This window comes from Contarinia nasturtii, unplaced genomic scaffold (assembly GCF_009176525.2).
Source record: "Contarinia nasturtii isolate CC-2019 unplaced genomic scaffold, AAFC_CNas_1.1 Cnas_scaffold_1037, whole genome shotgun sequence".
Taxonomy (NCBI): Eukaryota; Metazoa; Arthropoda; class Insecta; order Diptera; family Cecidomyiidae; genus Contarinia; species Contarinia nasturtii.
The window spans coordinates 5,668,674-5,694,083 of record NW_022198383.1 but is presented as its reverse complement, the minus strand read 5'-3'; the positions used below and the strand labels follow the sequence as shown (position 1 = coordinate 5,694,083).

The 25,410-nt window shown below is 34.6% G+C and overlaps 5 protein-coding genes and 1 long non-coding RNA gene across 8 annotated transcripts; 2 read left to right on the top strand and 4 right to left on the bottom strand.

Annotated features, from left to right (window-relative positions):
• The first annotated feature begins 361 nt into the window (after positions 1-361).
• LOC116343954 (actin-5C) lies at positions 362-7,505 on the top strand. 2 transcript variants are annotated; one of them, XM_031772289.1, is made up of 3 exons: positions 362-632; positions 5,863-6,375; positions 6,576-7,505. In XM_031772289.1, exons 2-3 carry the CDS (start codon positions 5,871-5,873, stop codon positions 7,199-7,201), a joined length of 1,131 nt encoding a protein of 376 aa, XP_031628149.1. In that variant the 5' UTR covers positions 362-632; positions 5,863-5,870; the 3' UTR covers positions 7,202-7,505. The 2 variants fall into 2 exon arrangements, with proteins under 2 accessions (XP_031628149.1, XP_031628148.1); XM_031772288.1 differs by lacking the exon at positions 362-632 and adding an exon at positions 4,255-4,419.
• A 3,013-nt stretch (positions 7,506-10,518) lies between these two features.
• Positions 10,519-13,085, bottom strand: LOC116343952 (putative fatty acyl-CoA reductase CG5065). The gene is made up of 7 exons (XM_031772286.1): positions 12,591-13,085; positions 11,845-12,528; positions 11,287-11,603; positions 11,134-11,204; positions 10,862-11,055; positions 10,722-10,788; positions 10,519-10,654 (listed from the first exon to the last, which is right to left on the bottom strand). Exons 1-7 carry the CDS (start codon positions 12,661-12,663, stop codon positions 10,540-10,542), a joined length of 1,521 nt encoding a protein of 506 aa, XP_031628146.1. The 5' UTR covers positions 12,664-13,085; the 3' UTR covers positions 10,519-10,539.
• A 65-nt stretch (positions 13,086-13,150) lies between these two features.
• Positions 13,151-15,666, bottom strand: LOC116343953 (fatty acyl-CoA reductase 1-like). The gene is made up of 7 exons (XM_031772287.1): positions 15,470-15,666; positions 14,723-15,406; positions 13,923-14,239; positions 13,770-13,840; positions 13,501-13,694; positions 13,360-13,426; positions 13,151-13,301 (listed from the first exon to the last, which is right to left on the bottom strand). Exons 1-7 carry the CDS (start codon positions 15,540-15,542, stop codon positions 13,187-13,189), a joined length of 1,521 nt encoding a protein of 506 aa, XP_031628147.1. The 5' UTR covers positions 15,543-15,666; the 3' UTR covers positions 13,151-13,186.
• A 614-nt stretch (positions 15,667-16,280) lies between these two features.
• Positions 16,281-17,878, bottom strand: LOC116343955. Its single transcript, XR_004201364.1, has 3 exons — positions 16,723-17,878; positions 16,559-16,627; positions 16,281-16,476 (listed from the first exon to the last, which is right to left on the bottom strand). It is a non-coding gene; the product is annotated as an uncharacterized LOC116343955 (long non-coding RNA).
• On the top strand, positions 17,352-20,567 carry LOC116343951 (serine hydroxymethyltransferase, cytosolic). 2 transcript variants are annotated; one of them, XM_031772284.1, is made up of 4 exons: positions 17,352-17,755; positions 18,774-18,979; positions 19,146-20,082; positions 20,154-20,567. In XM_031772284.1, the coding sequence occupies exons 1-4, from the start codon at positions 17,537-17,539 to the stop codon at positions 20,415-20,417; spliced, it is 1,626 nt and encodes a 541-aa protein (XP_031628144.1). In that variant the 5' UTR covers positions 17,352-17,536; the 3' UTR covers positions 20,418-20,567. The 2 variants fall into 2 exon arrangements, with proteins under 2 accessions (XP_031628144.1, XP_031628145.1); XM_031772285.1 differs by lacking the exon at positions 17,352-17,755 and adding an exon at positions 18,517-18,650.
• Positions 20,568-20,578: 11 nt separating this feature from the next.
• LOC116343950 (syndetin) lies at positions 20,579-25,255 on the bottom strand. Its single transcript, XM_031772282.1, has 8 exons — positions 25,026-25,255; positions 24,659-24,952; positions 23,877-24,492; positions 23,718-23,809; positions 22,457-23,644; positions 22,069-22,395; positions 21,744-21,856; positions 20,579-21,672 (listed from the first exon to the last, which is right to left on the bottom strand). The coding sequence occupies exons 1-8, from the start codon at positions 25,071-25,073 to the stop codon at positions 21,318-21,320; spliced, it is 3,033 nt and encodes a 1,010-aa protein (XP_031628142.1). The 5' UTR covers positions 25,074-25,255; the 3' UTR covers positions 20,579-21,317.
• Between the last annotated feature and the right edge of the window lie 155 nt (positions 25,256-25,410).

Genomic DNA, 25,410 nt, shown 5'->3' with positions numbered 1-25,410 from the left:
CCACCAATACACACACAACGTTCAATCGTTTGTTCACTGACTAACTGGCTGCTTTGGCTATATTATGTACATATATTCGAATTCGTGAATTCGTTAAAACAGACGATGTCTCAATCCGTACACGCGTGAAAACAAGAGACAGCGAATTGAAAGACAGAGAGAAAAGACAAGACGAAGAAGAAAAGCACACGATCATCATTTTGTACATGCTTATTCATCATCATCATCATCATTATTATCATTGTCGGCGATAGTGTGTACTGTTCGATTTTGGTGTTTTTACTGTACTACACACGGCCGTTACGCTCAAATTCTCCGGTGGGGATCCATTTATATATTTTGTTGCCCGTTCAATATTCTCATCATTACAATCTGTGTTCTCATCAAGTGAACAACAAACCAAATTTTCAATCAAACCAACACAAAAAGTGTACACACTTTTCCAAACGATCTATTTATTTTCGGTTAAAGTGAAACAAAGAGCCCCATAAATCAGCGGATTATTTTTTTGGTGAATATAAAACGAAAAGAAGAGAAAAATTCGTGATATTATTACACACTAGGATTACAAATTAGTGCATAAAAAATTTATTTATCTAGTTGTTTCCCGTAAATTTCAACAAATTTTCAATGTAAGTACCAACACTTTCAATACAAAATATTCTCTTTGTATACATAAAAGAATTTCTCCGAATTTGGTTCGCCGCTCAAAATTACTCATTCTAGTAGAATCACCGCTCAATTTGTTTGTTTACGAAAATTTTTTGTTCACAAAAGTGCAGATAAATTATTGAAAAGAAAATAACGAACGAAACAAGAAAAAAAGATATGAGGTTTAGTGTTTGGATACTGGTAGTGATAATTTTCTTGTCAACAAATGTGCGTAGCGGCAAATAAGCGCCAAAAAGAAGAAGAAGGAGAGAAAAACGATAAACAGAGCTAAAACTGCGAAAAATAAACCGAATTCCGTTGAAATTAAACATTTTTAATTGGTGGTGTGACAAATGTACTAGACCATAGCAATCGATGCGATTACAACACAGCGCACAATTTTCGTGTTGTTTGGTTTCAAATGTGCGCGTTCTCTGGCATAGTTAATTCGCTCTACATTTCCTTATTTAACGTGGCCGATATCACGAATTGTTTTTTTCAACTGCAAATTATCAGCAAGTACGCGTGGCAAGTGTTCGCCTTCACCATATTCGCTATTGCTCATTCATTCGCTCTATTTACAATGGCCGCTCTTGAAAGCAAATTAGAGTAGAGATGCAAACGTCGAAGAAGAAAAAAAACATGCAAGCTTCAATCGATTCTATTGTTTAGTCTTTGAAACTGTCTCAGTTTAAACAACAAAAAAACATGGTTTACAATTTGCACATTTAGTAAACAATACTCTTTTATGCATTTGGCATCACAAACAAGACCTTTAGAATTTATTTACATACGGTAACCATGTGACGAAATGCCGGCATTTTAAAGAGATGGAAAAAAAAGTCTGAGAAAGAGCAAAAAATGGTTAAAATGTGATGTGAAATATGATGCCCATTATTCTGTAGATGGCTAAAATTAGTAGATATTTCGACACATGTGTGGCGTTCACAGATGGGTGTGTTGCCAAAAATAGATATACGAACATGAATGAATAAACGAACAAGTGTCGGCGTCACTGGTTTTCCTTCACCGAATCCAACAAAGTAAAACGATATATTCACTACCGTGATGTGATGCAAATCCAACTAAATGTAAATTCGCGTATGTGTGAGAGTCTCTAGCCATAAATAGATATTCCCAACCACTGTGCTCTCGCTTCAATTGAACTTGAAAATGTTTCTTTTTTTTTGTTAAAAAAAAGCAGCAAAATTGCTCATTCCTATTCCGACACACATTACCTATCCTACGTGAAAAGTGGTTGTTTTGGCGCAGGCGAATGCAGAAAACCTTCATCAATGCTCTTTGATAGCTATCTGTATGCGATCAATACGGCGTTTTACTGAAATTATTTCAATAATTTTATTCGAAATATATTCATCCATATTCGGCTTGTTGTACACCATTGCCACACACAGACATGAAACAGCCCGACACCTTTTTAATACTAATGCTTTTCGACATATTAATGCTTCGAATTAAATAAATAAAAAAAAGACACAATGCACGCAATCCATTAATAGAGTAGTGTTGTTGGTGTAATACATTACCAAATGTTGTGTGTTATTCAATTTACCTTTTTTTATCCCCTCATGTCGCTGCGTCACAATATATTTCGTCGCATTACCGAATCGGTTTCGATCATATAGAATGTCTGTATGCATAAATCGATCTAATTTAATTCCATTTTGTTTTCGGGCCAATTTGATATGGGAGCTGCTCCCATATTTGCCAAAGAATATTGCAAACTCGCATTTAATTCAACCAATTTTGTCTCTTTTGTTTCGCCAAATACAACTTCGTTGATGGTGTAATTGTTGTTGCCATCCAAAATCAATGTTTCTTTTTTTTATCCATTCTCTCATTTCGTCTCTCATGATTTGTTGATTTGTTTGACTTTTTTTGTCGGTTCCATATCATTTCGTATTCACATCGAACGAAAAAGGCCATAAAACACAATTTTCGAGTGAATATGACAGTTTCCTTTTAAAATCGAAAGACAACAAAAAAAAAAACATTCAATTTTTCGAAACAATATACTGTTGGCATATATGAAGCATGAAAGGCAAAACGGAAAAAACGACACACAAAACTCATTTCATTTTTTTATCATTCAGTTATCGTTTTACGTTTCACTCTCTTTCTCTCTTTCTCCGCGTGTGTATTCATGTGTGCGATAGTATCTTTTTTTTTAAGGAAAGAGAACAGCAACACATATGAGAGCAAATTAAAGAAGAAAACAACAACAACAACGAGATATTTTCAAGTCAAACAAATATATATATGTGATATTATTCGAATGGAGAAAAAATACACCCATGCATTGTTCAACAAAACGACAGTTAGACACTATTCCTTTGGCATTTAAATGAAGTTGTGGCCCCCAAACAAAAGAACCATCAAAGAATAGAGAGAAAATGCGGAGAAAGAAACGCGCATTGCTGCCTTATTATTTTCGAAAAGTCTATAATATGTGACACACGCATACATAATCTTTGCCTAATTCTTTTTCTCTATCTCTCTTTCTCTGTCTCTGGCAATGCCAACGACATTCAATGCAATTTATTGTGTAAATAGTAATATGTTTCTGTGAAGAATGAATAAAAAAAAACAAAAACAGGGCGACCATTGAATTAACAAACATAGTAAGCGAAAAACATCACGGAAAAGAAATATTTTGAACGAAAAAATTACACTTATTTCGGTCGCACTATCGAGTTGAGACAAGCAATAATTTTTTTTTCTGCTCATGGTTCAAATCGAGTGCTAACTAAGCACCTATCATGCTCTGTATGTATATGGCATTCGCATAAATGAAATTCAATCGCGAGTGCATTGCGAAAAAGAAACATTGCAAATGACTAACACAAAAGCGATATGACATGAGAGTAATGAGAAAGAAAGAAAGAAAAAAAAGAGTCTATAATACCAAATACGTATTGGTTGCATTGATTCTAGATGGCTTTGAACATATATATATATATATAGATTGAACTGCAATAATCTATGATTGCACAAAACATCAAGCATTTTTGCCACGATAGTGTAAGAGGGCGAACGAGTGAAAGAGAGAAAGAGTATGCTGTTGTATCGGTCGAGTCACACGAAATGCTGACTCTTTTTTCCCTTCGTATCGTTTTTATTTTAAAACATTCCAATTTTATTGTGTTGTTGCCTCTTCTTCTTCGGTTTATTTTTTTCCATTCCGTTTCGTTCGTCATGTTCATCACTTTTACGTGGAATTCTGTTTTAAAACATTGCCTTATATGGTCATGAAAATGTTTGATCGTTTGTTGCGCGCACACTCTCATATTTACACACCCATACCAATACAAAGTGTGTACATATAGTTCAGTCGTTCGAACATACGCGAGACCGAAACGCCGGATAAAGTCGTGTATGTGTCGGCAATGATGATTCAAAATCCTCACAAATGCTTGCACACATATAGCGTATTCGTCATCGCTCTACGATGACTGTATGCGTTCCGTAAGCCGATATGATTCCAATTTCCAAGTGGTTGTAATTTTTGGTGGGGATATTTTGTTCATATTTGGTAGCGCTTTTTCGCTTCGGCAATTGAATCGGAACGACGGTTTTTTTCTGCATACTGTAGCGTCACTTGTCGTTTAGCCTTAGAAGTGTTAGGAATAAAATTCATTTTATTTCTGTTGTGCGCAAGCATTACTCTCAACAAATTAAAACACTAGAAGAAATTCCATATTCGCTCTCCGTGTATATTTTTCGTGTGAAAACTTAAAACAAAAAAAGGTATTATTTTTATTTTTGGTTCAGTAAAAATTAAATTTTTTGCTTAAAAATAGCGTAGATTATTTTTTTCTTCGATTTTCGTTTCGAAATTTTGCATTTGTTCCGAGAAAAGCAAAGTAGTTGTTTGAGAAGAAAAAAAATCGGCGATTCTTTTTTTATTTGTTGATTTGTTGGTGTGCAAAGAGAAATTTGTGTTTTTACCATAAATGGAATAAATTTGTTCGTATCGTGCGTCTCGAGACTATAAGAAACCGAAGAAAAAAGAAGAATAAAAAATCCGAAAGTGGTTGCTGCCAACATCAGCAAAGCGAGAGATTTATATCAATTTTTTTTGCCTCTCTCACTTCCTTTTTTCCAAACTGATATCTTTCATGAACGACCACTTGTCTTAGGGCGTTGTCTTGGTATCATAAGTGCAGCCGAATTTCAAATCAATTTTTTCAAATATAATTCAATTAAAATAATCCAAGCATTGTGTAAGCCAATCGCCCACGATTTTTTCGTACTTTTTCCCAACATGTCGATCCAATAAAATGGATTTTTGTCGGTTTTTTTCTGTGTGAAGTTCGATACGCCATTTTCGGCTTTGATTCCTCGGTTTTCGGTTGTATGCGTCCATGGTCTTTATACGTTTCGGGGTGTGTATGTGTATGAGTGTGTGTGTGCGTGTATGGGTGCAGCATAAGCACGCATACGCATGAATCAGAATTTACCAGAAAGATTTGCTCAACAATCGATGCCGTGTGCGTGTGCGTGTGAGAGTGAGCATATGTGCGACTGTGTGTATGTGAATTAACCGTCGTTTTTGGTATTTAAGCATCAGAACCATCGGCTTCTGTGTGGTTGAAACCGGTATAAAGCGACAACAAATTTAACGTATTCCAAAACGAAGAGACGCGGCAAAGAAACAAAAAAAGCGACCAAAAGAGACGAAGCGAGAGCGATAGAGTGAGAGAACTTATTCACTTACAAAAGAAATTCAAAAAAAGAAGAAGCGTCGGTTTTTGCAACGGTTTTCTCCCTGTGCATATTTCGTGCTGCTCTTGAACATTCAAAACGGAATTTATTAGAAAGTACTCTACATTTCGTAGCTATTGTTTCTTCGTTATCTTTCCCATTTTATACGATACGATTTTTTTTCCGCTGTTTTCGGTGTATCTGCTGTGTGCTCGTTTTGTCTCGAAACTCCGTTGAACAAATATAATTTTTCGCAAGTAATTTAATATAAAATGAAGTTAATTAGTCGTCGGTTGTCTGTTCTGTTTATTTTTCGTTTCGTTCGTTGTTGTGAACAAGATCACATATTATCTGCTCGATTCTTTTGTTTGCCGTCACATTATTTGCATGTTTAAAGTCAAATCGAAAGATTAATTTGATCTAATTGCTTTTGTGTCTTTTGTCTATTTTTTTTTTCGTTTCGTTTCTGTTTCGGTGGAAATTTAGAATTCAATATGTGTGACGAAGAAGTTGCTGCTCTCGTTGTTGACAATGGATCCGGTATGTGCAAAGCTGGTTTTGCCGGAGACGATGCACCACGTGCCGTATTCCCATCGATTGTCGGTCGTCCCCGTCACCAGGGTGTGATGGTTGGTATGGGCCAAAAAGACTCGTATGTCGGTGATGAAGCCCAAAGCAAACGTGGTATCCTCACATTGAAATACCCAATTGAACACGGTATCGTTACCAACTGGGATGATATGGAAAAGATCTGGCATCATACTTTCTACAATGAATTGCGTGTCGCCCCAGAAGAACATCCAGTTCTCTTGACCGAAGCCCCATTGAATCCAAAAGCCAATCGTGAAAAGATGACACAAATCATGTTCGAAACATTCAACACCCCGGCTATGTATGTCGCCATCCAAGCTGTGTTGTCATTGTACGCATCCGGTCGTACCACTGGTATTGTCTTGGATTCAGGAGATGGTGTCTCGCACACTGTACCAATCTATGAAGGTAATTGTTGCCATTTAACTTCACATTGCATCAATTGATGCGATTGTCTTTTTTTTTCATTTTTGGTTTGGTCGTTGCGTCAATGCAACAACAACAACAAAAAGACAGAAATAAACAAACAATGCTGTGTACTAATACAAATATTTTTTTTTATCTATTTTGTTTCTTTTGTCTTCGTCTTTTGTACGTGTCGAATATAGGTTATGCATTGCCACATGCCATCCTTCGTTTGGATTTGGCTGGTCGTGACTTGACTGATTACTTAATGAAAATCTTGACTGAACGTGGATACTCATTCACAACCACAGCCGAACGTGAAATTGTCCGTGACATCAAGGAGAAATTGTGCTATGTTGCATTGGACTTTGAACAAGAAATGGCCACCGCAGCCAGCTCAAGCTCATTGGAAAAGAGCTATGAATTGCCCGATGGACAAGTCATTACCATTGGAAATGAACGTTTCCGTTGCCCAGAAGCACTCTTCCAACCAAGCTTCTTGGGTATGGAAGCCTGTGGTATTCATGAGACCACATACAATTCAATTATGAAATGCGATGTCGATATCCGAAAGGACTTGTACGCCAACACCGTATTGTCCGGTGGTACCACAATGTATCCAGGCATTGCTGATCGTATGCAAAAGGAAATCACTGCATTAGCACCATCAACCATGAAAATCAAGATCATCGCACCACCAGAACGTAAATACTCTGTATGGATCGGTGGTTCAATCTTGGCATCGCTCTCAACATTCCAACAGATGTGGATTTCGAAACAAGAATACGACGAATCAGGCCCATCAATTGTACACAGAAAATGCTTCTAAGCTAGCCGAGCGACAACAACAACACACGCACCACCTCGCAGTCGATAATCGATCAGTCGTAGGCCGTAGCAACTCTAACAACTGCATCATCAATTCAACACAGTTCGCTACAGCAAAATCATCAAGAATAATATTAAAAATTGATAAAAAAAATACATTCAAAAAATACATTTAAAAAAAAAACAACAACAACCAACACATATTCTCAAAAAGAAACAGCAACAACAACAAAAAAAAACACATGCGCATTCACACATTACATATACTTAATTACTACTTTTTTTTCGTTATATGTATGATTAAAGAAGGAGAAATAAAAAGAAACACGAGAGAAAAACGAAAAAAAGAGAGAAAAAATCAATCAGAACGATGAATATGATGAATGAAATCTTCTTCTTTTTTCCTATTTCAAAGACGAAAATCGATATTTTCCATTTGAGATTTGAAATTGAATAAGTATTATATATGCAAAAAAGAAGAAGGAACTGCGTCTTGACGCAATTCCATTTTCTTTGCAAGCCAGTCGATTTAGTTTGTACGTTTTCATTTCTATCGTTTTTGATTCTTTTTTTCGACCAAGCATTTTTTCTTCATTTCAAAAGTATTTTTTATAGTATTTTTTTTTTGTCGTTTTGTTTTTTCGTTTTGAGAGATATTTTGCATAATTTTTTTTTTTCTTCGTTCGTTCGTTTTTGCATGGTCTTTCCAATTTCCATACACTACACAACAACAACAACAAAAAAAGAGAAACACACACATTCGTATGATTAAAATTAATAATTATTAATATTGAAACCAAATGAAGTTGGAATTAAAATAAAATAAAAAGTCGAAAAATAAACAATTTCATACAAAAAATGTAAAACCAAATGCACTTTCATTTAAAGAAAAAAACATCAACAGAAATAACAGCACATTTAAATAAAAGGAGAGAAAGATGAAAAAAAGCAATCAAATTGGCATATTTGAATTGGCCAAACAAATATTGAGTAAACGCTAATCATCAACCATATTCAAAAGCATCAGTAAGCATTTTTTGATTGTTTGTCAATTTGATTGAATCATCACACATTTGTTCAAACACACATACACAAAAATACCGCACCAATATCGAATATCAACCTTAATCTACATTCCATATTTAACGCAAGAGACATACAGAATGAAAGAAAAATGTCATTTTTTATTATGATTATTAATTCAATGCCAAAAAAACACATTCATCTACTAAGAACATCTGAAATAAATATAAACAATAAGAGAAAATCTCGAGTCTTTTTTACTTCTAATTTTCAAAAGTTTTATCTCTCTCTCTCTCTCTCTCTCTCTCTCTATAAATACCTTTCGATCGTTTATTCTTTGTTCGGTCGCCGTTGCTGTTGTGCACAATCAATTCACCGTTGTAATAGGCTCCGTGTGTTTGTTGTTATGTTCATTTTCATGTTTAATTCATCGGTGTTGTGCATTCAATTGGACGATATAGGAAATAATCGGCCCTATTAGACAAAAGCGTTCTATTCATGCCAGCACCGTTTGTGCAAAAATAATGAGCAAAGTTCTCCGTTTCTTGCCTCTATCTCCCCATTGTAACACTGAGAGAATAGAACTTCAATGGATATTAAGTTGAAAAAACGTTATTCGTGTCATAAAGAGATGCACATAATATGAATAAAGAAGAAAAAAAACTCCGTTGTAATTGGTTATTTTAATCTTATCGAATGTGGGTTATCTTTTTGCCGCAACGAAAAGCAACTTTGACGAATTTCGCTTTATTATATAAGCACAAAACTGACGATATGATTACGTCGATTAACGTCAGAATTAGCTTTTTATATCTGCCACAAAGTGGCTTACAATTTCATTATAATCGTTAGTGCACTGTGTTTGTGCCTAGATCAACGGAATGCAAGCAACAGGTGGATTATTAATTAAAACTCACAGATTTCATATTGTTTGCTCATTGAACGGTCACATGATTTTCGCCGGCGATAAATTCATTTGGATTTTCTATCTCATCTTCATTTGATTAGGTACTCATAGAGAGACACAAACACAATCGTAATGTATTATGTATGTGGCGCCAGAAGCAATATCATTACCACAGAGTGTGTTTACTCTTTTTGTGCTCGAATAAGGTAACAACAACAACAGGAAAAAGGTAGCAACAATAACAACTAATAATAAAAATAAAAAACATCGACTTTGTACAACGGAAAAATGTGATACGCATGCAAATGAGGGCGCGCTATGTGCGCTTCTTCAAGCGACGATGACATCACTCTCACTTTTTCGTTTGTGTGCATATGCCATACAACCCCTTTTGCAATAGAATACAAATAGTTTTTTTTCCTATTTCCTTTGATTGTTTGCCATTTTTTTCCGTTTTGAATCGTGGACATTACAAGGTGCAAACACATCAAGCAGTAGCTCAAACAGGAAAAAAAATATGAAATCACGGCTGTAAATAACATTCTTGTTATCTGTGTTCTCTTCCATTTGGCCACGAGAACACTTTGTTTTTCAATGTATTCAATGTGTATGTGGGCCACTGTATATAGTGACTACCTCTTATTCAATGTTTATTCAAGTTTTAGCAAAAACACACAACCATGACTCTGTGATGTATTTGATTGCCAATTAAATGACATTGATAAATTGTATCATTCTATTGGACTAATAGACACGACGTATTCCAATGCCGAACATGTGTTCAATATTCGCTAACAATTAGCGCCACTTTACATCATCAAAACGTATAATTCCATTAATTTAAATCATTGATGTGTTCATCGTTTTCTATTGTTTGTTTCTTTTGAAGCACCTCACATCGAAGCTTTCATTTGCAAACAACTTCAGGTTATTTTACACCTGGAAAAAGCTCACAAAAGTTTCGAATGAAAGTTTTTTTTATTATTATTTTGAATTGTTTTAACTTAAATATTCACATTGGAAGCGGAAAATCACAGTAATTTGAACCAATATAGCGCTGGTCATTCTCATTTTTTGTATTAAAAATAGTAAAATAAAAAGTAAATTGAGAGTACTTATGGAATGAAAAAAGTAATGGATTCATATAGGTTATATGAATGGGTAAGGTTTAAAGTGAGCTCAAATCCCGATGAAAACAAAAGCATCATGATTTTTTTTACATAGATTTGTTACAACAACAAATTCATACAAAAAAAAAATGCATGTTGGTCCTTTATTTTCATCGGGATTTGAGCTCACTTTATTCCTCGTTCATATATGCATATGGGTTGAGTCTGTTGTTGTATTCAATTGAAAAATCAAGAAATGTTTTTTTTTTTAAATCCATATTTTATTAAATATCAAATTTATTATTTAAATTGAAGCCATTCCCATATTTGTCCGATAATATTGTATTTGATGAAAATCATATAAAACAAGAATATGTACCACACCGTGACCAACGTATAATGAACAAATTCGAATCTGAAAGTAAAAATCACACACAATGAAAATGCTCTGTTTAAAATTTAAAATAATGAAGGTTATTAACCTTTTGTAGTTGCGTCTGGCTCGCGGAAGATTCTCGTCCTTTTCGTTTAGTAAATATCGGCGCGCCCCTAAAATTGTGTTTATCATATTAAATATCCATTGAAATTTTGAATTGAAAACTTTAAGTTCTGCAGAACATACCATACATGCAAGCAATAAAATACTTTCGAATGTCACCGGTGACAAAACGATCAAAGCGAAAATCGTTTATGTCCTCCGGTTTAATGATGTCATTCAGTGCCAGAAATTTTGCATTTTTAAATACCCAATGCGTCGTAATGAAGTAATGTAACGCCAAATTCGCCCCGTAAATACGCCGTTGTAATTTTGTTACGCTAAAGATTTTTTTATTATTGAGGTGGCATTTTAAGAATAATGAAAAAAATTTAACATCAAAAATACCGGACACTTACAATTGCCGTTGGCCCATTAATTTAAACACAAAGTCAATGAAGAATGCAGTAAACAATTGGAATAGAACAAACTGAAAAATAAAACACAACGTCATTTAAAAATGAATAATGCATGAAGATGACTTGTTGGTTTTGCATGTGTTGGACATTTACCCTAATAAAGTTATTGTATCGACATTTTGTGATTGATCCACCGGGCAACCAAATCATTTTATCGATTGGAACATCGGGTGCTAGTTTTCGGCCCATTTCCACGATGAAACCGGTGGTGAATTTGCGCTGAATCGATGTCGAACAATTATACACAGGTACAGATTCAGGTGGTTCGGATTCAACAGCACGCTTCCATGCAGCGACTATCATTGCTTTGATTGAGGTGTCAACCGGTGTGAAATCGGACACAACATCGGGATCACCGTACGTGGTACGAAGTAAACCCAAACCACAAGCTAATAATAATCCAGTTGGACCTAAATTAGTATGAGAAATTGTTATTTTTGATAAATCATGAGATTTCTTGGAAAGTGGAATGGAGCGTGGAAAAAATAAGATGTTTTTTTTTTTTGCATATCAATTGACGTAATGTGGTTTATAGATATTCGTTAGCACTTTTTAAATGTCAATCCAAGATTAAAATGTTCAAATTGTTTGTCATTCAATTCGTTTTAAATATAGATACTATTTTAAGAAAACTAATTATTTTGTACAAACCATTAAAGTTATCGATCCACCCTGGCATGGGTTCATCTAAAGACGAAACCACAATCGATGGTCGATAAATAACGACGGGTAAACGGTTACTGAAGTCCTTCACTGCTTGTTCGGCCAAACCTTTTGTAAAAGTATACGTATTTGGTTCGGCATTTGTAAACTTTTCCGTTAAAGCATTTAAAGTCTCTTCGTCGTGCTTTTCGGCAATTTTAATAGCCATTTTCCAATCACCATTTGGTGGATATAACATCTCTTCGACGACTTTCTTGTCGGGATTACAATAAGTCGTAGAAACATGCAAAACAACACGAATTTGTTTAAGTTTTTCGGCCAATCGCATCACCTCAACGGTTCCACGAGTATTCAATAGAATAGCATTTTTCAATGAATCATCGAATCTCACACATGCAGCCGTATGAAAAATAACCGATACATTTCCGATGCGCCTTAAATCCTCATCACTAATCCCAAGACCTTTCATCGTGCAATCTCCGTTGATGGCACATAATTTACTGAAATGATTTGGATACTCTTGGTGCAAGCGATCAAATACACGTATTTTTCCCAATTCTTCCAATCGCTGCTCTGGCGTTTTATTCTTTTTGGCTCGAATCAAAATGAAAATTCGATTCAAATCGGGGCATGAACGTAATAACTTTTCTATCAGCACTTTGCCCATGAAACCTTTGGAGAAATGCACAACATCACTTTAACACTGTTTTTAGGAATAAATTGTGAATATTTACCAGAACCGCCAGTGATAAATATATCACGACCCTTGAAAAACTCTTTGATACCCGGTGCTGCTTCATCGATCATTTTTACACAATTTTTAAAACACAGATATAAATTAAATCGGTTTTATTTATTTATTTCTTATTTGCTCCGTACTCGATAAATTTAGCAAAACCCTAACGGACCGGAAAATAGCTCTTAACACGCTCACGTTTTGAATCATACTGTTTGGCGCATGGACAATTCAATTTGATCACGGTTTGTTTGCTGCGTCAGTTTTCGTGGGTTTTTGCATAAACGTTCGACACTCTGTTATTCGAACCCAGACTTGAACTTAAAAAAAAAACTAGTAGTCGCGGTTTGAACATTTGGATGAATGTGTATACAGACAAATACAATTTCAATATTCAATCCTATGGAAATATGTGACTGTACAATTGAACTTAACCTTTTTTCTATTTCCATTTTAAAATGATGATTTGCACAAATTTTGAACATAGGTTCTTACGAATTTTGAAAAAGATAAGTAGTGATACTTTCACGTTTTTTAAAAGAAAGAAAAGAGAAAAAAAACATTTTGTTTAAATTCATATTTTATTACGCAATACTAATTGAATTCAGTCCATTCCCATATTTGCCCGATAATATTGTATTTGATGAAAATCATATAAAACAGGAAAATGTACCACACCGTGACTACCGTATAATGGACCAATGCGAATCTAAAAATAAAAGATGAAAATGGTCTGTTTGAAATTTAAAACCATGAATGTCATTAACCTTTTGTAGTTGCGTCTGGCTAGTGGAAGATTTTCGTCCTTTTCGTTCAGCAAATATCGGCGCGCTCCTAAAAATGTGTGTCATCACATTAAATTTCCATTCAAATTTTGAATTAAAAAGTTTAAGTTCTGCAGCACATACCATACATGCAAGCAGTAAAATACTTTAAAAAGTCAGCGGTGACAAAACGATCAAAGCGAAAATCGTTTAGGTCCTGCGGTTTAATGATGTCATTCAGTGCCAAAAACTTAGCGTTTTTAAATATCCAAGACGTCGTAGTGAAGTAATGTAATGCCATATTCGCCCCGTAAATACGTCGTTGTAATTTTGTTACGCTAAGAATTTTTTTTAGTGAGATGACATTTTAAATAATAATAAGAATGTTAACACCAAAAATACCGGAAACTCACAATTGCCGTTGGCCCATTAATTTAAGCACAAAGTCTATGAAGAATGCGGTAAGCAATTGGAATAAAATGAACTGAAAAACAAAACACAACGTCATTTAAAAATGAATAATGCATGAAGATGACTTGTTGGTTTTGCATGTGTTGGACATTTACCCTAAAAAGGTAGTTGTATCGACATTTGGTGACGGTTCCATCAGGCAACCAAATCATTTTATCCATGGGAACATTCGAAGCTATCATTACGCCCATTTTCGAAATGAAACCGCCGGTAAATTTGCGCTGAATCGATGTCGAACAATTATACACAGGTACAGATTCAGGTGGTTCGGACTCAACACCACGCTTCCATGCAGCGACTATCATTGCTTTGATTGAGGTGTCAACCGGTGTGAAATCGGACACAACATCGGGATCACCGTACATGGTACGAAGTATACCCAAACCACAAGCTAAAAATAATCCAGTTGGACCTAAATTATTAAGAAAAATTTATACAGAGTTTAATCGATATTTTTAGCGCTATTTAAATGTCTAGCCAAGACTAAAATGTTCACATTATTTTTTATTCTCAAATCGTTTCAAAAATAGATAATTTTCTATTGTTTTGTACAAAAGTCTTTGTAACTTTGCACTTATATTCCACGAAATGTTTTGAGTTTCTTTTTCACGTAACATGTACGAATGGATTTGTGGTGGAAAATAACGAAAGTTTTTTACATACTACAAAAATGGTAGTGCATTTTACGCTGCGATACTTATGCGTTTTTTTAAACACGTTTTGTTAATTTTCTGATTTATTTGTTCACATACCAAAATAAATTTGTACATTAGACGAATCGTTTGTATAATGTACGAATTTTTTTTTACTTTGTTATATATACAAAAGGTTTGTCCAAAGACTAAAGAAATTTTTCGGTGTATTCTTTTAAGGAAACTAATTATTTTGTACAAACCATTAAAGTTATCGATCCACCCTGGCATGGGTTCATCTAAAGATGAAACCACAATCGATGGTCGATAAATAACGATGGGTAAACGGTTACTGAAGTCCTTCACTGCTTGTTCGGCCAAACCTTTTGTAAAAGTATACGTATTTGGTTCGGCATTTGTAAACTTTTGCGTCAAAACATTTAACGTTTCTTCATCGTACTTTTCAGCAATTTTAATAGCCATTTCCCAATCACCATTTGGTGGATATATCATCTCCTCGACGACTTTCTTGTCGGGATTACAATAAGTGGTAGAAACATGCAAAACAACACGAATTTGCTTAAGTTTTTCGGCCAATCGCATCACCTCAACGGTTCCACGAGTATTCAGAAGAATAGCATTTTTCAATGAATCATCGAATCTCACACATGCTGCCGTATGAAAAATAACCGATACATTTTCGATTCGCTTCAAATCCTCATCACTAATCCCAAGACCTTTCATCGTACAATCACCGTTGATGGCACATAATTTACTAAAATGATTTGGATACTCTTGGTGTAAACGATCAAATACACATATTTTTCCCAATTCTACCAAACGCTGCTCTGGCGTTTTATTTTTTTTGGCTCGAATCAAAATGAAAATTCGATTCAAATCGGGGCACGATCGTAATAACTTTTCTATCAGCACTTTGCCCATGAAACCTTTTGAGAAATGCACAACATCACTTTAACACTGTTTTTTTGGAATAAATTGTGAATATTTACCAGAACCGCCAGTGATAAAAATATCACGACCCTTGAAAAACTCTTTGATACCCGGTGCTGCTTCATCGACCATTTTTACACAATTTTTGTCTTTAGAACACAGATTAATATAAATTAAGTCGGTTTTATTTTTACCGTACTCGATTAATTTTTCAAAACCGTTACGACCGGAAAATAGCTCTTAACACGTTCTCCCTTTGAATCATACTGTTAAGCTAAATGAAAATTCAATTTGATCACAGTTTGTTTGCTGCGTATTAGTTATTAATCGGTACTGTGTTCTAATACAATTCAAATATGCACTCTTATGGAAATATGTAATTGGAAAAAAATAACTTAACCTTTATTTAGTATTTAGTTTATTTATTCCATTCATTAGTAACCTAATGATCCAGTTTCAATAAAATTCTATTAAAACATTTAAAAATCATTGCATTGTATCCTGAAATCACTGCGTAAGAACTTATTTCGGATTTTAATCGCTTTCGTGATCCCAGGATTGTTTAATGAATTTTCTACTAATTTAAAACGTGCAAATAAGGTGGAAACAGTTGTAACGATTTACCAAGAGAATGCAACTGGAATGCTATTTTAATCATTAATTCCCGTTTCTCTATTTCTCTTTCGTGGAGCACAGACTGTATAATTAATCCATAACTATATCCGCTATTTTCACTGCACCATTTTAGGAAGAGTGAAATAAATATAACCTATAAGAATTCATCTAATTTGTAAAATGTAATAATACGCAATAGTCTATATTTTATGTATTGTAGAATATGCGTTAATTATTTAATTTGATTTTCTTCCTCAATACCAAATAAAAAGTAAAAGTGTTACAATAAATAAAAATAAAAGGGTATAGAACATCCATGCCATTATGTCATACATTAGATTATCATCATTCGTTGAATGCGAAATTGGACCCAAACCATCAGGTGCATCACTATTCGAGTTGATGAATTCATCTTGCAACATTTCTCTGGTGTTGATGTTTGCTATTGGATCTGAATGCATTAATCGAATATTAATTTCAACATAATCCGATCAGTGCCATAAAATTAAAGAAAAATATTGAAGAATTCATACCTGTTTTGACATATGCGCGAAAAAGTCTTGAGTCTTCAAAGATATTATCATCGAGCTCTTCTCCTTTTACTGTAAATATCCCGAAGGTGTTGATTGTTATAATATGAATACAATAATAATAAACAATAATGTATTTTCTTTTAACAAAAAATGTAATAGTTTACCTCTTCCACTTCTAAGTTTCATTTTAAAAGTACGGAAAACCAGTTAAAATTCACTTGCGTCTTGTATTGTATCTGTGTTTCAATTTCAATTTGTTTATATTTAAATCCAATTCGAACTTTTATTTATGTAAACAAATAGTATCAACTTAGCGACACCACCGCCTCTCCGACCCGTTCGAAAACATTTTTGAAAATGAAAAAGAAAATTTCAATGAATTTTGTACTTTTGATTTTAAAAGTGAAGAAATCATAATGAAAATAAGTAAAAATCAAGGTAGGCCAGGTTAATATTGATTAATAGACAACGGTAGCTTTTTTCAATATCATCATACGAACGAAATCATCGTAAAACGGTTAAAAGAACGCAACCTATTTTTGTTTAGCCCAAAAATTGACATTTGCACATCTGACATATAATCAGATTGAAAACAAGAAACATCACAACAACAACAACAGTGCGGCAATAAGCATTCAATCATCCGAAATGATACGAAATGGGCCGATTAGCAAAGCAAATTGAATAAGAAACTCATCTCAAATGATAAAGAATTTGTTTTCTATGGAGATTCAAAGTGTTTGTGTTAGTTTCAGAGTCAAAAGTGACAAAAGACGATTGGATGCTCTGTTATTATCGTCGTAAAGACGTTCACGACTGTTTGTGATATGAATTAAAACACACATGTGGTTTCACATTGGTGGAATTCCGTAATCTCATTGAAATATAGCTCGTCTCTCAACGACACTTGCTAGTCGTTTTATTTTGAAGAATATTAAAAATAGATACAAAAAAGTCGAATAAAATAAAGTGTTGACAATGACTGGAATGTGTGCCATCTACAGCAATTTTGCTCAATCACGGCAACCGATAATATCATTGACATCGACGGTAATTCGCGGCACCACTCAAATACATGTGCGTCGAAATTCAGTTTTAGCTTACGCACACGATACAACCACCATTTATTCCGTATCCAAACAAAGTCGCATATCGTCTCTTCTTAACGTTAAATCTTTGGGAGCACCTTTATTGACGGTAAGTCTGGAATTCAATTGAAATTTGACTTTTTTAACATCAAAATCAAATCACAACGAAAAGTGTTGAACAGTGCAAAAAAATATATAAAGTGATTAGCACATGTCGATGTGTATGATCAACCAGACGAGAATCAATTAAGTGGCTACGGCAACCTGTTATTAATCAGAACAACATAGCAAGCAAGTGTGTTTTTCGATGTCATAACATCAATGCAAAAAAAAAATTCCAATTGATTTGAAATCGAAAATTACTTAATCCCCAAGTCGCGACCGAAAGTTTCATACCAAATACATTTTCAAGCTGATTTTTTGCTGATAATTGATAATTAAATTGAATGTGCTCCTTAACAAGATACGATTTATTGTCGCACTGTTGAACTGTTGATAAGTTTGCACCGTTATAGCAAAAAAAAAAAAAAAACCATCATCGTTATCATTTTTGTTGTTTTCGTAGTCTAATGTATAAATTTATTTGATATAAATATTATGCAAATTAAATAAATATTCCGTTGGGGGTAACAACAAACGACGTTGTTGACGTGCATGGCATTTGTTTTTCTTTTATTATATCAATTGATCAATGGAAAAACATATTTTTCGAAGGCTTCTCTTATCAGTTTCCCTCATTTTAAAAAGATTTATACAAACATAAGTTCAACAAATGACCCCAAATCTGCTAACGAACATCGTCGTATTGATAGCACGCACTTTTTATGAACTCGACAACAAAACATTTTTCAATCTAAAATACACGATCAATTTAATGATTCCATTTAATAACGTGTTATTCGTCGCTGCAGGCAGATCGATCATTTAACAAATCAGTTCTTTCTTTAAGTGGAAAATTTTATTTATTTTATACGAAACTAGATCAAGATACGAAAATGGCCAAAGTAATTCCATTTTTTTCATACATTTTTTTTAAGTTTATTTATTTTTTCAACAATTTTTGGAACACTTTGTAAAAGTATAAAAATATTTTCAATAAATTTTTTTATGATTTTTTTCCATCACAGAGAGAAATGTCTGGTTCATCAAAAATGTTGCACACAAATTTGTGGGAGAGTGATCCCGAATTGACGGATTTGATCAAAAAGGAGAAGAGCCGTCAAAGCAAAGGTCTGGAAATGATTGCCAGTGAAAATTTCACATCGTTGTCAGTGTTACAGTGCTTAAGCTCATGCTTGCATAACAAATACAGCGAAGGCTATCCAGGAAAAAGGTACATATACAGCTATGAATAATTATTATTGCAAATAAGCAATAAGAGAAAAGAGAAAGAAAAACAAAGAAGAAATATTATTAAATAAAGAATTATTTTTAAATAATTTCGAAAATATAAACAAACGTTATAAAAAAATATTTCAATTCTATCATTTTCCACTCAGATACTATGGTGGCAACGAATTTATCGATCAAATTGAATTGTTGTGTCAAAAACGTGCTCTTGAAACGTATGGCTTGAATCCAGAAGAATGGGGTGTCAATGTACAACCATACTCCGGTTCACCAGCCAATTTCGCAGTCTATACTGCAATTTGTGAACCACATGGTCGTATTATGGGTCTTGACCTTCCCGACGGCGGTCATTTGACTCACGGTTTCTTTACGCCAAACAAAAAAATTTCAGCCACATCAATTTTCTTCGAGAGCATGCCATACAAAGTCGATCCAACCACCGGACTAATTGACTACGAACAATTGGAAAAAACAGCGCGCCTTTTCAAACCGCGTGTCATTGTAGCTGGTGTATCTTGTTATTCACGTTGTTTGGATTACGCTCGTTTCCGTGATATTGCCAATCAAAACGGTTCATATCTATTCGCTGATATGGCTCACGTGTCTGGATTGGTTGCTGCTAAGGTCATTCCAAGCCCGTTCGAACACTGCGATATCGTCACCACGACCACACACAAAACATTGCGTGGGCCACGTGCCGGTGTTATCTTTTATCGCAAAGGAGTCCGATCGGTGAAACCAAACGGTGACAAAGTATTGTACGATTTAGAAGCGAAAATCAACGAAGCAGTTTTCCCAGGCTTACAAGGGGGTCCACACAATAATGCAATTGCTGGCATTGCAACCGCTTTGAAACAAGCACAATCACCCGAATTCCAACAATATCAACAACAAGTCGTTCGCAATGCCAAACGTCTTTGCGAAGGTTTGATCAGTCGTGGATACAACATTACCACTGGTGGTACAGACATTCATTTGATTTTGGTTGATTTGCGCAATGTCCAAATTACTGGTGCTCGTGCCGAATACATTTTAGAAGAAATTTCAATTGCTTGTAACAAGAATACAGTGCCAGGAGATAAATCGGTAAGAACTTTATGAATATTTATATGAATAATTGCAATAAGACATACATATAATAAACATTTTTCATACAGGCATTGAATCCATCTGGCATTCGATTGGGCACACCAGCATTAACAACACGTGGTTTGGTTGAAACCGACATTGATTTGGTTGTTGATTTGATCGATCGCGGTTTGAAATTGTCCAAGGAAATCGCTACGGTTTCGGGACCAAAATTGGTAGACTTTAAAGCTGCTTGCCATTCCGAAGAATTCAGTGGTAAAATTGCTGCTTTGCGTAAGGAGGTTGAAGACTTTGGCGCAACATTCTCAATTCCTGGTACAGCCGATTTGTAAATTTAAGACTTTTTTTTCTCTAATATCGTTCATTCCGTTGCGGAACTAAAACCTGGCCATAATCAATGTGAAAATAATCAAGAACAAATACAAAGTTGTTGCAATGCATCAAAAAAAAATATATATTTAATGATTTTTCATACTATCAAATCACGCTTATCCTTTGCCTTTTTTGACTAAAAAGAACAAAAACTCGATTGTGTTAATAATACATCTTTTTTTCTATACAACATTGTGAAAATAAAAGTCTTAGACAAACGAAAAAAAAAAGATTATTTGTTTCCTTTTATCGGTTTTTGTTACTTATATCTCGTAGTATATTAAAAATGTCTTTTTCCGACTGCAATAAACAAGAAAGGAAAATGTATAGAGAGAAAGTCTTTATAATTCAAGTGGAATGTGATTGAGATTGACTTTGGGGGTGGGGAATATATAAATCTAACAACAGCTACCAAGAACTGTGCGAACATATACGAAAAGAACAAAAAAAAGAAAAAAAGATAGTATAATGCTAATAAAAATAAATGTGAAAATTGATAATAATTTGATAACACAGTGTGAATGAGTGCCTGTGCATACATAGAGATTAGTTATTAGAGAGTTTCGATTGAATAACAGATCTTGATGTATCAAAATAATACAATCACTTAAGTATCATCAGTTTTTGAACATACACAACAAATAGTACAAAATAAACATCTAATTTGGACTTTGACAGAGTCTCATCAATCTCAGGTTATTACATTTTGTTCGCTGTGGCTTCGATTATTTCACTACTCAGCTTGTACATGTGCATGTATAGCAATTTTGTCATTCGAGATTTTTTTTTATAGATAGTAACAGGACAGAGACGATAATTCACTCAGTTAAAGCTCGCTCATTACAAATTATAATAGTAGTTTAGTAGTTTGGACGACCATCTGATGCACGGGAGTCGTTCAAATCAATTGAAATGTTCCCATCCTGTTCGAGCATCGCCATCAATTTTTGACGCATTTTCTTATCGTTCGAGCATGTACACGTTATCAATGCGGCCAATTGTTTTGTTGAATAGGTGCGCTTGGCCTTCTCCTCATAGATCCAAGTTTCCAACAAATCTTTCGGCAAATAATAAGTTTTTATGTAACCATCTACATAGCGATGATGATGTGGAAATTTTAATCCCGACAATAGTTCCAAAATTGACATAAAATGTGCAAAATCCAATTGCATTAAGGCGCGACCACCTGGTGAACATTTTTTCGCATTTGAATAGCTGAAAGTGTGGCGGAACAAATACAAAGTTACATGAGCAAATGGATAAATCGATGAGAGGTGCATATTTACCCTTCAACCAATGTGTGTGTCATAACATGAGCAACACAGTCCCAGATGGGCTGTTTTGGAATGGACAACATTGTCTCAATCTCTTCCAAACGCATTGCAAACAGTTGAAGACCCTGGAAAGGTAAATTTTGATTGTTGTAAGTAAAAATTCTTTTTTGGCATATGATATCGCCCAATCATTTTTATACAAATAATTCGATGCGGGTGACACATCATATGCTCAATTCAAACAACAATTCGGCAGAATTTATTTCTGACCTTTAACTACTTGGAAAAAAAAGAAAAAAAAGAATTATTAAATGATTGCTAAAAATGGCACACTCACTCGATTCATGTTATTGACATAAGTACTGTGCTCGACATTCACATGATTTATATCCCACTTGACCTTGGCCATAGACGCGAGTATACCATCCAAATCGTTAACCTTGGCCGCGACGCACATATAAATTGGTTTCCTCAGCTCTTGCAAATTGACGTTTGTTTCATCGAAAAACGCTGCCAAAAAGCGATTATCATTCGGTTGCAGCAAATGTTCCAAATATTCACGAATTTGGGCGAATTGTTGTACTAACGTAATTGCACTTTCAACACCGACAATACGAGACAGAAGGCCATAGCTTGTGTCTGGATCATTCAAATCTTGTTGAATCTGTGTTAAAAATAGAAAATCAGTGAAATTTTCGTATACCTATACGATTGAATCAACTTACAATGGACATTTCTGATCGCCAGTTGCTCACTTTCGGCACAATTTCAGCTGCAATGCGATTCAATTGATCTCTTAAGTTGAACGTGTACAAATTGTCACTGGACAACGATAAATCTGATGCGAACAATTTATGCACCACATAAATATAGAATTCAATCAATTCCATCATACATTTTACGATTTGCGGTGAAATCGAATGGAGTAGTTTGCACATTTGTAGATAACGACCAATACATCGTAAAACATTCAAACTGGAATTGTTCACGGTCATATTTGAGGTCGGTGTTAATGCTGTGTCTGTATCTTCTACATTTGCATTGGAATCACTTTTCACATTTGCATTCACTTCATTCAACTGATTATCTTCTTCGCTTTCTTCGGAAAAGTAGCACGATTCATCGGCAATGCCAGCTAAAATATCCTCTTCGAGCATCGTTACATCAAAACCACCGTCAAACGGTGAACTCTTCTCCGAGAATCGTAAGAAGTAACCGCACGAACCATACACTGAACTATTGCAATCTTCTTGTGAATGATTCGATAAATTTTCATCGGCCAATTGATTTTCGTAGCTCTTCTTTCGTTCGGCGAGTCGCTTTGATGGAGACATTCGAGTACCAGTCGACAGTGGATCCGATGATGAATCCATCTTATCTCTTCGTAGGAATCGTTGTAACGAACTTTTAACCGCATTAAACTCTTGTAATTGAATCAAATTGCTGAATGAATGAATCGGCATCCATGCCTCGTTGTCAAGAAACAAACGAATTTCATCCAATGAAGACTTGTGATAACGTTCAAAAAACTGTACACTCTGCGATTTCATCGATTCGATCAGCAATGTTGATGGTTCATTGCAAAATTCCATACCAACTTTTCGTAAACGTTGCACTATCGAAAGCACCTGAATAAATTGTTCGTATTTTAATGTATGCAGTGTTGGGCTAGTCGATAAAAACACCGCCAGTTTTGATTGAATGTCGTTCCAAATGCGATTGTAGCCAGTTTTAAATTTTTGTTGTGTGTACGTATTTTGTTCGATTTCCGATTCGGCATCCCGTTCGGCGATTAACTTCGGTGGTCGGGTGTTATGATGCCAAAGTGCCACTTGATAGTAACATACCAGAATGCACCAAAATGATTTGCACAATTTTATCAAACACGGAATGAACCGTTCGGATGAAATATTCTGCGAGAAAAAAAGACGGACAAATATCAAGAGATGATGATGCAAAAATGAGAACAATAATGATTTGGTTTACCTCACACAATTCTTCAAAGAGACATTTTTGCTTTTCCTCACCATTGCGTTCGACAAACTCCTTGAGTACAGTAAAGGCTTGTGTATGAATGGCTAAAATTTAATGAAAATAATATTTATTTAATAATTTTTATAATATTTTTTATGTTTATTTTTTTACTTGATATGAAATTCATGTGTAATTGATCAATGGCTGTCATTGATTTTCCCAGCAAACGATATGCGTCCTGTAGATTCGAATAGGTCTTCACATCAAAACTGTGCGGTACATCACCGAGCACTGTGTCCAATTGTAGTTCAGTCATCAGCAATGTGTCTTGCAGCTTTTGTGCCAATGCAGCAACGCAAACATATTGACTATTTTCAGCTGCCAATCGTTTACATTCCAATAACAATGAAATTGCACCGGAATAATTTTGTGTGTCCAACAATTTTTGCAATTGAATTTCGGTGGATTTTAATTTTTTCAATTTGTACAAAGTTCGTAGCATTTTTTGCATTGCTTCTCGCTTTTTGTACATGGCCAATATTTGTAAATTGGTGGTGGTTAGATTTTTTTTCGCACAACTCAAGTATGAACGGGCTTTTTTACATTCCAACAATGATTGCTGGAGCATCACATCTGCTTCTTGGATTGATTTTGTTTCGCTATTGCATGAATTTTGCTTCTCGAGTATATTTTGAAGGACTTTCTTCGAGATAACTTTGTGCTGTTGCTTTAGCACCATCATTGCACGTTGCACAGACTCTTCGTCCATATCACCTTCGATGAATTTCTGCAAAATTCAACAAAAAAAATGTCAAATTTCAATTCTTGAATGTGAAGTAATTCGTTTCGAAGTAAAAGAAAATTTAATGGATTCAAGCATATAAAAACGTATGCCAAATGTCAGTAGCTAATAAATAATGATGTTAATTCCAATAAAAATGTTATAAACTCACATTAAGCTCATAAATGCCAGTGTCGACGTTTTCTTGAAAATAAATGGGCTCGGTGGAATCGAAAATTTCTTGGTCGGGAATGAGTAAAGTTTGTCGCTTAGCAAATTCATCATCGCCATCGTCTGCTGTGACAGCGGCAATCGCACATATGTTCAAAAGAATTGATTCATCCGTTGTACTTTGCACCTCGTTTACACTTGATTTACGTTTATTTGTATCGCTTACTGTTGACGACAATTTTTTCTTTGTGTAATTATCGGTAAATCCCATTTGTGGAATCTTTAAATTTCGATTCTGTTGGATACCAAGCATAAAATTATTTCACTATTTGCACAGATTTCAATTATCTCAAGGCCACGAAACTTACCTGATGTTTATCGAGAAAGTCTCGAAATTTGTGCTTGATTTCGTCCATTGTGTCATAAAATTTCACAATTGTACATTATTTCTCGCACAACGAGAAATGGAATGCGTGTATTTTACTACTGACTGCCTACCAAATGTTGTATTATGACACCTTACAGACTTTTATGCTACTATGTGTATAATATACATACATTTCATTTCTAATGACTCTTTTTCTCTGCCATTCTCTCACCTATGCGTCATTGTATTGGAAATGGCAAGACTGTCACACTCATATGACAGTAGTTTTGAATAGAAATTCGTAAATATTACGTATTTCGTAGAATACACTGTTAATACACCAACTGTCAAGCACTCACACATACGTGAAAACGTAATACATGTGT

Coding starts and splice junctions, on each gene's coding strand:
- LOC116343954 (XM_031772289.1), top strand. CDS start 5,871: ATGTGTGACGAAGAAGTTGCTGCTCTCGTTGTTGACAATGGATCCGGT. Junction 6,376..6,575: donor CACTGTACCAATCTATGAAG/GTAATTGTTGCC, acceptor TGTCGAATATAG/GTTATGCATTGCCACATGCC.
- LOC116343952 (XM_031772286.1), bottom strand. CDS start 12,663: ATGATCGATGAAGCAGCACCGGGTATCAAAGAGTTTTTCAAGGGTCGT. Junction 12,529..12,590: donor ATTTATCACTGGCGGTTCTG/GTAAATATTCAC, acceptor ATTTCTCCAAAG/GTTTCATGGGCAAAGTGCTG. Junction 11,205..11,286: donor GATACAATAACTTTATTAGG/GTAAATGTCCAA, acceptor TTTATTTTTCAG/TTTGTTCTATTCCAATTGTT.
- LOC116343953 (XM_031772287.1), bottom strand. CDS start 15,542: ATGGTCGATGAAGCAGCACCGGGTATCAAAGAGTTTTTCAAGGGTCGT. Junction 14,240..14,722: donor GTGGATCGATAACTTTAATG/GTTTGTACAAAA, acceptor TTAATAATTTAG/GTCCAACTGGATTATTTTTA. Junction 13,695..13,769: donor TTAATGGGCCAACGGCAATT/GTGAGTTTCCGG, acceptor AAAAATTCTTAG/CGTAACAAAATTACAACGAC.
- LOC116343951 (XM_031772284.1), top strand. CDS start 17,537: ATGACTGGAATGTGTGCCATCTACAGCAATTTTGCTCAATCACGGCAA. Junction 17,756..18,773: donor TGGGAGCACCTTTATTGACG/GTAAGTCTGGAA, acceptor TTTCCATCACAG/AGAGAAATGTCTGGTTCATC. Junction 18,980..19,145: donor GAAGGCTATCCAGGAAAAAG/GTACATATACAG, acceptor TTTTCCACTCAG/ATACTATGGTGGCAACGAAT.
- LOC116343950 (XM_031772282.1), bottom strand. CDS start 25,073: ATGGACGAAATCAAGCACAAATTTCGAGACTTTCTCGATAAACATCAG. Junction 23,645..23,717: donor TCTTTGAAGAATTGTGTGAG/GTAAACCAAATC, acceptor TTTTTCTCGCAG/AATATTTCATCCGAACGGTT. Junction 22,396..22,456: donor GGCGATCAGAAATGTCCATT/GTAAGTTGATTC, acceptor TTTTTAACACAG/ATTCAACAAGATTTGAATGA.